General features: G+C 33.2%; 2 protein-coding genes across 2 annotated transcripts; both read left to right on the top strand.

Moving 5' to 3' along the window:
• Positions 1-7,765: 7,765 nt before the first annotated feature.
• LOC126886079 (uncharacterized) lies at positions 7,766-8,641 on the top strand. The gene has a single exon (XM_050652922.1). It carries the CDS (start codon positions 7,766-7,768, stop codon positions 8,639-8,641), a length of 876 nt encoding a protein of 291 aa, XP_050508879.1.
• A 124-nt stretch (positions 8,642-8,765) lies between these two features.
• On the top strand, positions 8,766-10,088 carry LOC126886080 (uncharacterized). Its single transcript, XM_050652924.1, has one exon. It carries the CDS (start codon positions 8,766-8,768, stop codon positions 10,086-10,088), a length of 1,323 nt encoding a protein of 440 aa, XP_050508881.1.
• Positions 10,089-10,935: the final 847 nt, after the last annotated feature.

The following is a 10,935-nucleotide window of genomic DNA, read 5'->3' on the forward strand; positions in this document are numbered from 1 at the left end:
TCTCCCCGATCCAATCAAAACAAACCCCAGCATGCAATCCCGGATTCCAACGAACGAAATGGCATAGATGCCCTAGCGGCAACTGCTTGCAAAAAGACTAAGTTTTCACTCTAATGGCATATCTAATGGCATCTTCCTTAGTCTCAGCATCCGTACGGCTTGCAAATTGTAGAAGCCTCGGAGTGTAACCAGAGAAGGTTCCCATTGTTTTCATTCTGGTGGGGTGTAGAATAGCATTATGTTGTTTTATATGCCATTAGAGTGAAAACTTAGTCTTTTTGCAAGCAGTTGCCGCTAGGGCATCTATGCCATTTCGTTCGTTGCAATCCGGGACTGCATGCTGGGGTTTGTTTTGGTTGGATTGGGGAGAGCAGCATATGTGCCTCCTGATGAGAGACTAATAAGTTTCGAAACCGGTAGGGGTGCTTGGAGCACTCTCTGATTGGACTAGAATATGGTTCGGCTGTGTTTTCGTTTTGCAACGAAATTGAAAATGGTTATTCATTTTTGATTTACATTTACTCTGTGTGGAGTATGAAGGGAACCATTCTAGTTGGAACTTTACCGCGCTGAGCAGATGGGACGTGAATTGTAAATTGTAGAATTCCCTCATCTTCCTTAGTCTCAGCATCCGTATGGCTTGCAAATTGTAGAAGCCTCGGAGGTGTAACCAGAGAAGGTTCCCATTGTTTTCATTCTGGTGGGGTGTAGAATAGCATTATGTTGTTTTATATGCCATTAGAGTGAAAACTTAGTCTTTTTTTAGAGTACAATTACTTCGTTAAAATTATATAATAGAAGAATAACTTCTTACGTGCGTACAAAGTACACACACACATTCTTTTTTTTTTATTTTTTTACTTTAAAATTTTTGCTTATATAGTCAATACATCTTCTGTATATACCCTGACGGTTAACAGACTGACGGTTAATGGAGAGACGGGTATTTTTAATCCGGTTCCACTGTATTATTATTATTATGAATAGTGCCCCACATATTCTAAGTGCCCCACACGATTTGGTACGAATGAGCTTGGGGTATAGGACTTGAGATTCGATGAGTTGACTGTCGATGAGTTGGGTATGACTCATCTTGCCGAGAGGGGGTGTCGAGAGTTCTATCCACTCTCTTGAATACATCCGCAGCGGCGTTTCACTACTCAACACCAGATGGCGCTGTGAGACTCGATAACATTTTTAATAGTTTTTTTAAAATTAGGTATCTGCATTGTAGGATTGTAGTTTTCTTCATAATAATATTATGTGGTAAATATTGATAATTGTATTACCTGCAGGAAAATATACTGAGTGACCAAAAAAGAGAAATAGCTACCAGTGTTGTTTATTATTAGTCATTAATTTTTACATAGAGTGAGGACGTCTAGGTTCGAATACATTTATTTTCTCTAGCTCTAGAATAAGCGACTTTGGAGATAAATCCCGAAAGGGAGCCAAATTTTACTTTTAAATTATAACTTTTTGGCATATTATATATCATACTAGTGACGTCATCTACCTGGGCATGACGTAATCGATTTTTTAATGAGAGTTAATAGTTATCGTTTAAATTAGCAGTAAATTATAGCAATAGTCCGAATTCGGCCTTATAAAATGGTGCTGCTAACTTTACCGGCATTTCGTGTGCTGGCTTATTTGAAAGGTTATTCAATTCTATATTCACTAATGTATAATGTAACTTTTAAGATATTTATCTAAACAGTGTGGCCAACAAAATAATTTTTTAATGAAATTATTTGATGCAATAAGGAGTAGGTATGTATCATTTATTGAATTCAAAATACATTTTCCTGTTGTCAGAAAACAGAACAATATGTTTATTTGAGAAATAAACATTGCTTTTCGCTTAAATGAAATGTTCAAACTCCTACCCACTTAAATTATTATGTACCTATTAGGGCAGTCAATGCGGGTATTTGCGGCTCCGAATTCCATCCTACTACATCGATTTACTTGATATTTTTTAGTAAGTAGGGAATAGCTCAAGAAAGAAAGTCTACCCTATGCCGATGTGCGCTTTTATCTTGGCGTGGTTCCCTCCCCTTCTCGGGGGTGAAAAATGTTTTGGTTAAAATAGCCACGGGAGAGGCTAGAGAACCTAATTTTAAGCAAAAACTGTTCTATAATTATTTTTTGACAACTCAATAATCTTTCAGTTATTCGTGGTTGAATTCGCCATTTTCATTGAAGAACTACACCTTTTCGGACGGATTTTTGCGAATACCTTAAAAACTATGAATCTAACAAAAAAACTATATAAAATATTTCTGTAGGTTATAAAAAAACAAATAGATTTGTTCCTTCATAAATCTTCTAGTTAAAATACAAAGAGGGGTATGGTAGGTAAGAAGAGTTTGTTTGTTTTTGCTACATGCTCAAATCGGTTTATTCAACTTGAAATAACAGAGAAACTGTCGATTTTAAGTGTATAATGATGCTAATAACTTTTGTAGGGCTTAAGAAGGCCTTTAAAATGAGCAATACTAGATGTCGATCACGTTCAAACTAAGAAAAAAATTGATGACTAATGTAGTTTAAGAAGAAATGAGAAGTATATTTAACCCCTCATCCATTTAACCCCTCATCGTTTTGCTTCTAAAATACTTTTTACTATGTTCAAAAAGTTGGACTGGATTAAAATGAACGGTTTTTGAAAAAAATAAGATTAAATTATAGAACGCATTTTTAAATTTTCTTAAAAATCTTCTTTTTCCTCCATGTAACTCGAAAAAGATAAGAGATCCGAAAAAAAGATATTACTCAAAGATGTAGGGCTTTTTCAGATGTAAATTTCCTTTTCCTTTTTTATTACTGCATCTCTTTTCATTTTCAAGTTACATGGAGAAAAAGAAGATTTTTAAGAAAATTTAAAAATGCGCTCTATAATTTGATCCTTTTTTTTTCAAAAACCATTCATTTTAAACCCGTCCAAGTATTTAGCATAGAAATAACACTATAATAAAAAGTACTGTATAAGGAAAACGATGCATTTACATTTTGGTGGATGGAGGTTAACGTTACTTCTCATTTTTTCTTAAAATACATTAGTTATCAATTTTTGTTTGCAGCATATCTCGCTTAGTTTTAATGTAATGGACCTCTTATGGAGCTCATTTTAAAGGTCTTTTCAAGAACTATAAAACGTATTAGTAGCATTGTACACTTAAAGTTGACCGTGTCTCTGTTATTTCAAGTTAAATACACCAATTTGAGAATGTATCAAAAAACAAACTAGTTTCACCTACCATATCTCTTTTTGTATTATAACTAGAAGATCTATGAAGGCAAGTATCTCTTTGTTATTTTATAACATACAAAAATGTTAAATATAGTTTTTTTAGTTAGATGCATAGTTTTTAAGGTATTCGCAAAAAACCGTTCGAAAAGGTATTTTGTTTCAATGAAAATGGCCAATTTTTAACCACGAATATCTCAAAAATTATTGAGTTTTCAAAAAAAAAATTATAGAACAGATTTTGCTTAGAATTAGGTTTTCTAGCGAATTCCGTTGTAATTTTAACCAAAAATGTTTCCACCACTAAGAAGGGGTGGGAACCACCCCAAGATAAAAGCACACATCGGCATAGGATAGACTTTGAATTAGGAGATAAGTAGAGGCTTGGCCCAAACTTTCATTACAATCCATGCACTAGGATAGAATTCGGAGGTAATATCCTATTCTTGCTCCCATTGACTGGCGTATATCTTGACAGTTTGAAAATTTAATTCACGCGATTATTTCATTCATAGGAGATTCTGACCAATAGAAAGCTAGAGAAATCTAAATTAGACCGATTTTTTGATAATTTCCCGTCGTCAAGTATATTACGTCAGATGCCCTTCGTTGCTATGGAAAAATACATTCAGTGACATTATGACAATTAATGTTTTAATAATTATAAAAGTGATGACTTTCAACCGTAAAATATTTATAACAATTGTGTGTTTAATTGTACTAATTTGTACTTACATAAATAAATACCAATAAAATTTTGGTTTTGAACAGTTTTATTCATGAAATAATCGCAACAAATTGCACTCGATCTCTAAAATAATATAGAATTTTAGAGCTCTTCTGCAATTACTACTGAAAATCAATGTTTATTAATTTTATGAAATAAACATTTTTTTGTGTTTTCGGACAGGAGTAAAATCTATTTGGAATTAATTAAATTACATACATCCATTGTAATCTTCTTTTGCCCTTTAATTCGTCCAATTTTGAACATACGCTTCCCCCAGTTTTCTCCATTCGCTTCTGTTTAGTGCTTTCTATCTTTTTAATGTCGTCTCCCCATCTCATCTGGGGTCGTCCTCTTGCTCTCTTTCCTGTCCATGGTCTCCATTGTTGTATCGTGGTATTCCACCTATTGTCCGTTTGTCTAGCGTTATGCGAAGCTCCATTTTAGCCTGGCTATATGTTGTCCTGCGTCTTTGACTTTTGTTTTATTTCTTACTCAGTTGTTTTGCCTTTTGTCTGTCAATTTTACTCCTAACATTGCTCTCTCCATGGCTCATTGTGTCTTCATTATTTTATGCATGTTTGCCTTGGTCAAGGTCCATGTTTGGCATGCGTATGTGAGAATTGGGAGTATGCACTGGTCAAACACTCTTATTTTTAAGGATTGTTGTATTTTTTTATTCTTTAGGACCCATTTTAATTTTCCAAATCCTGCCCAGGCTAATCTGACCCTTCAATTAACCTCCGCTGTTTGGTTTTCCTAATTTATCTTTATCAGATGATAAAGATAAATACATTGTAATACCCTTGTATAATACATACCTCTTTTTTTTTTGTCTCTTTTGTACCTCTTTTTGTCAATGATTTAATTCAAAAATTAGTTTGTTGGCCACCTTTTATAAATAATTAGGTATGTCAATGTTTATATTATTGAATAGATAATTGATTAACCTTTCAAATGAGCTGACACGACCCTATTCTCATTTAAAAAATCATCGACTATGTCATCACGCGCAGATACGATGACATCATTAGTATAATATACAGAGAGGACCAAAATTATGGAAAAAATTAATTTTATCTAAAATGAACGAATTAGGAAAAGACCCGAAACAGGTTGATTTTTATTTTTAAATTACAATTTTTTGGCATGCACCTATTTCATACTATAGTTCATTCAAGATGAGTAGCGGCGCCAGGTACAGACGCCTGATTCGTGGGTTTATTAGTTAGAATTTAATTTATAATATAGAAAAAATTACTTTTATAACACACGACATGCTGCGAAGACACAAAAAACCCACTTGAAAGCCCCCCATCTTGAAACCCCATCTTGAAAGTAAATAAACTATAGTGACGTCATCCATCTAATCGTTTTGACGTACTCAATGATTTTTTTAATGGCAATAGGGAATGTACCTATGTAATTTATTTAACTCAAAATGCATTGTACTGCTGTTAGAAAATAGAAAAAAATGTTTATTTTACAAATATACACTTATTTTTGCTTAAATTAAGTCTCAAACAGCCTCCCACCTGCCCGTTGGCAGTTTGAACATTTAATTTAAGCGAAGAGCAATGTTTATTCCCCAAATAAACATACTTTCTATTATAGAAAGCATAGAATGTATTTTGAGTGAAATAAATTACATATAGATTCTTCTTTTTGCGTCAATTAATTTAATTCAAAAATTACTTTTTTGGCCAGCTTGTATAAATAATGATGACATCACTAGTATGAAATATATTTTATACATACCAAAAAATTGTAATTTAAAAACAAATATCAACCTGTTTGAAACAAATATCATCCATTTTAGAGAAAATGAATTTATTCCATCCATTCATAGTTATCATAAAATTACATCACTCATGTACTTCCATAATATTTGTTTCTCATAAAACATAGTATTTTTTATGTAACGGCGAACTTTCACGCCCTCTAGTAAAGCCCAGCGCATTCTGCCCCAACGTGGCTCATCAACTTGTGTCCTTTTGCTGAACCGGTAAAAAGAGACCTGTAAAATTTAGACAGCCTTACTCCTAGCGTCATCTCTGAAAAAGGTCACCTATACGCTAGGGCTGTTCGTTGTGAATTCTACACATTTTCCTGTTAAAGTTTTAGAGTCAGATACATTGCGCCAGGTAGAGCATTAGTAGTAAATAAATAGAACATTTAAATGGTTGATTAAAAAAATGCATTTTTTACAGTGGAATAAGTTAACTAGTTTTGATGGGAAATAAGCCACAATTTTACTAAAAAATTATTTTATTTAACGTTTCGACGCCCAAATCGAGTGTTATTGTCAAAATACAAAATATAGTAATGACACAAAAATGCCACAAGAAAATAGCTTCAGAATAACATTAAGAAGTGGAATAAGTTGTACAAACGGTAATTTTTAATATACTTGTAATGAAATTAAATATTATTTTCATATAATATGGTACATACATACATTCACAATCGACTGTAAGGAAAATTTCATTTTATAATTTTTATTTTATTGTTTCAATTTCCACTCGAAAAATTGCTTTAAAGATTATTTTCAATTTGATAAACGAAATTTTTGTTATAATACCTATTACCTTTCTATTTCTAAAAGAATCTTTTTTGAAAATGAGATCTCGTCTTGATCTTACGAATTCACTACAATCTCGTTATTGTCTCCTAAAAGATTTTCTAAGTAGACTTCAATTTCTGAAGATTCGTTTGGTTCCCTTAAACCCAAACAAAGAATAAAACAGCTCCCGAACTCCTCATCTATAAATTATTAAAAAAAAATTATATATTTCGTCAAAAATGTTGCACAGGATAATTGAGAGGTACCTACTTTTACTCACGGAAGTCATGAGAAGCTTGAGCCGAGCCATTTCAAGTTTCGTTTCTTCATAATACAGGGTGAGTCATGAAGAACTGTACATACTCCTACCTCGTATAGAGGTCCCTATGGGGAATAACAAATGACCATTAAAAAGTGTCTGCTCCCATTGTGTTGGGACACTAGAATCTAGTATATACACTAGATATAATCTGTTGTTGTGGGAAACCATATTATATAGTTTAGTTTTACGATTAGTATATTGTTTTTAGAAGTTGTCAAATAAATTAATAAGAAAAGTCACACTTTCACGTTTCTCTCTTGGCATAAAATATAAATAAGACACACAAGAAATTACATTATTGGCATCCCTGGTTAATTGAAAAACATGCAGAACCTAAAGCTAGAGAGGGAAACAATAAAAGGATCCCTGAAAAAAGTTTTTAGAGATATTGAAGAGGTGAATCCCAGTGACGAGAAGACAATACAAAGACTGCTGCAACAAATTGATGATAAAGCAGAGCGAGTATTTCTTCTAGACAACAGCATAAAAGACATTCTATTTGCAGAAGAAACCAGCACGGAAACTATTAGCAAGGAATTAAATGATGAAGAAAACTTTCGTGACGAGGTAGGAAAATTTAGAATAGAATGTGAATATTTGATTAAAAATTTAAAAACTTTGAAAGATCAAGAAAATAAAGGTACAAAAAAGAAATAAAAAAATATGATGGAAATGTCAAAAATTGGATAAATTTTTGGGGCCAGTTTAGAAAAATCGATGAAGACGCAGACCTTCCAAATGAAGACAAGTTCCAATACCTGATCCAATCAACAGAAGATGGCACGCCAGCCAGAAGCCTTGTCGAAAGCTTCCCACCTTAATTAAATTTTAATTGAGGTATACGTTAGGGAGTTATTAAATTTAATTCTAAATCAACAAACCTCAAAGGAGGACCCAGGTATGGCTTTATCTACTTTGTATGATAGGTTGGAGACTCAGCTTAGGGCTTTGGGAATACTAGGTGTTACTAGCGACAAGTATGCAGCGATGCTTTTGCCACTTGTTGAATCCGCGCTACCTTATGAGTTGCTTAAAATTTGGGAAAGAAATAGGGCTTCTAATAATTTAAAATTTAATAATGAGTTGCAGGGTCTACTAGAGTTCCTGAAAACAGAAGTGGAGGCCGAAGAGCGTGTAAAACTTGCTCAGTCTAGTTTCACAATTCCAAAAAGTATTGACGATAGGTATACTGTAGAAACCTTACATACAGAGAGTTTAAAAACCAAGGGTAAGCAAAAGTTTTCTTGTATTTTTTGCGAAAGCAATACACATGCCAGTCAGGACTGCATTAAAGCTCAGAAAATGACTTTAGAGCAGAAAAAATCCATTATAAGTAAAAAACGGAGTTGTTTTTCATGTTTAAAGCAGTTTCACAATTTTCGGACATGCAAAACAACTGTCAAATGTATAAAATGCGCTCGCAAGCATTTTACATTAATGTGTCCTGATTTGCATGAAAAAGAAAACAAAAATAGAGATTTGCAAAAATCAGAATCTTTAGAAAATACATTAACAACTGTCGCTTCTGAAACTTTACTGCAAACGATCAATGTTAGGGTTATTTCTGATAATAAAAGGTCAATGACAGTAAGGGCACTGCTAGATTCGGGTTCGCAACGTTCCTATATAACTACAAAATGCGCGGAAGATTTAGGGTTAACTAAAATTGGACAAGAAAATATAGTTCAAGGTGTTTTTGGTGGGTTGCAGGGAGCTCCAAAGAGAAAATTTAGAAAATTCATTCAGCATCGGGTTATCTTTACTGGAGCAATCTAAAATTTGCAATTACGTTCCAAAACTAATTGACCAAAAGGTGCTAGATTTATTAAAAGATAAAAATATTTATATAAATGATTCTGCTTCTAAAAAATTAGAGGTTAATTTACTAATAGGGGCAGACATGTTTGGCCAAATCATAACGGGAAACTTGGTAAATGTAAATGATTCTTTAGTAGCTTTGGAAACAAAGTTTGGTTGGACCGTTATGGGGACACAAAAAAGTAATAATAAAATAAACACGTTTGTTTCAACTTATTTTACTGACTCATTGAGTACTTTATGGAGTTTAGATGTTCTGGGTATAAAAGATCCAGCAGAGACGAAATGTCGAGAAGAGTTAGACATTCGCACATTAGAAAAATTTAAAGAAAGCACTGTGGTAAATAGTGAAAATAGATATGAAATTTGTTTACCATGGGCAGAAGGTTATCCGGCTATAACCTCTAATTTTAATTTAGCTGAAAAGCGACTTTTTTCTACCACAAAACGGTTAATTTCTCTGAACAAGCTTACAGAGTATGACAATATATTTCAAGATTGGGAAAATACAGGAATCATTGAAGAAGTAGAAGAAGAGCCGTTGGAAAAGAATACGCACTACTTGGCACATCACGCAGTTGTCAAAGAGTCCAGTTTAACTACGAAGATCCGACCAGTGTTTGATGCATCAGCTAAAGATGGTAACGGTAATTCTCTTAATGATTTACTGGAAAAGGGTCCAAATCTAATTGAGCTAATAATACCTTTAATTTTAAAGTTCAGGTTACATAAAATTGGGGTAACGTCAGACATAGCGAAGGCATTTTTGCAGATAAGCATTTCAGAGAAAGATAGGGATTTTTTACGATTTTTGTGGTGGAAAAACTATGAAAAAAGAGAAATAAAAATATTTAGACATTGTAGAGTAGTTTTTGGGCTAAAGCCAAGTCCGTTTCTTTTAGCAGCAACAGTTAATTTGCATTTAGAAAAGGAAAAAACATACACAGAAACAGCTAATCAACTTCTTAACGCATTTTACGTAGACAATTGTGTTTTTAGCGTTAGGAATGAAACAGAACTTAAAAAATTTATTGATGAGTCAACAGAAATTCTAAAGAATGCAAAATTTGATATTCGAGGGTGGACTTTTAATGAAAATAACGATACGTATGTTTCTAGCGTCAATGAAAAATTAGAAAATAAGGTTATCTCTATTTTGGGTATACAGTGGAATTACCAAACTGACACTTTAGCGTGTGATATAAAAAATTTAGACAGTGTTGACGAGATTCCTAGAACAAAAAGAGGCATTTTATCTGCAACGCAGAGAGTTTTCGATCATATTGGTTTCACTGCTCCATTTACGTTAATACCGAAAATCTTATTGCAAGAGACTTTGAGCTTGAAATTGACGTGGGATCAAAAATTACCCGACGATATCAAAAACGTTTCGAAATTTGGTTAAAAAGTGTTAAGTGTCTCAATTTTTGTAACATACATAGATATTTAGCATATCCAGAAGAAGAGAACCTAATAATAAATAAAACTCTTCACGTTTTCGTTGACGCTAGTAAATACTCTTATGCCGCTTGCGTTTTTATTAGGCTCGAATTTCAAAATTCTATTTCAATTAAACTTTTGTTAGCAAAATCACGTTTAAGTCCAGTTAAAACGATTACTCTCCCTAGGTTAGAATTAATGGCTGCTGTGATAGGTGTTAGGTTATTAGATACTGTTAAAGAAGTAACAGACTTTACAGAGCTTAAAACGTACTACTGGAGTGATTCGATGGTTGTCTTAACCTGGATTAAAACAAAGGGTCTTTGGAATACTTTTGTAGGAAACCGGGTAAAAGAGATTAAAAAATATTCTGCAGTAGATCAGTGGCGCCACGTGCCAGGTGATATGAATATTGCAGTCGTTTTATCACGAGGATGTAGCGGGAAACAACTTTTGGAAAAACAATGGTGGAAGGGCCCTCAATGGCTCAAAGAACCAGAAAATATGTGGCCAAAAGGAGAAGTAAGCGCTACAGAAGAAGAAGCAATGAAAGAATGTATGAAATTAGTTAATACTAATCTAGCAGAGAATTCGGAAGAATTTTGTCAAAAGTTAAATTATTTTGGAAAGTTTTCAAAAGTACGGAGATTAGTAGGATGGATTCTTAGATTTTACCACAATGATAGGAACAAAAGAAGAAGAACATGTGTAGAAGCTAAGACAAGCAACAAATTTGATTACTTAAATGCTCAAGAACTAGAAAGAGCTGAAACATGCATAATAAAATTTGCACAAACTCAAAAATTAACAGA

The sequence above is a fragment of the Diabrotica virgifera genome, chromosome 6, assembly GCF_917563875.1.
Source record: "Diabrotica virgifera virgifera chromosome 6, PGI_DIABVI_V3a".
Taxonomy (NCBI): domain Eukaryota; kingdom Metazoa; phylum Arthropoda; class Insecta; order Coleoptera; family Chrysomelidae; genus Diabrotica; species Diabrotica virgifera.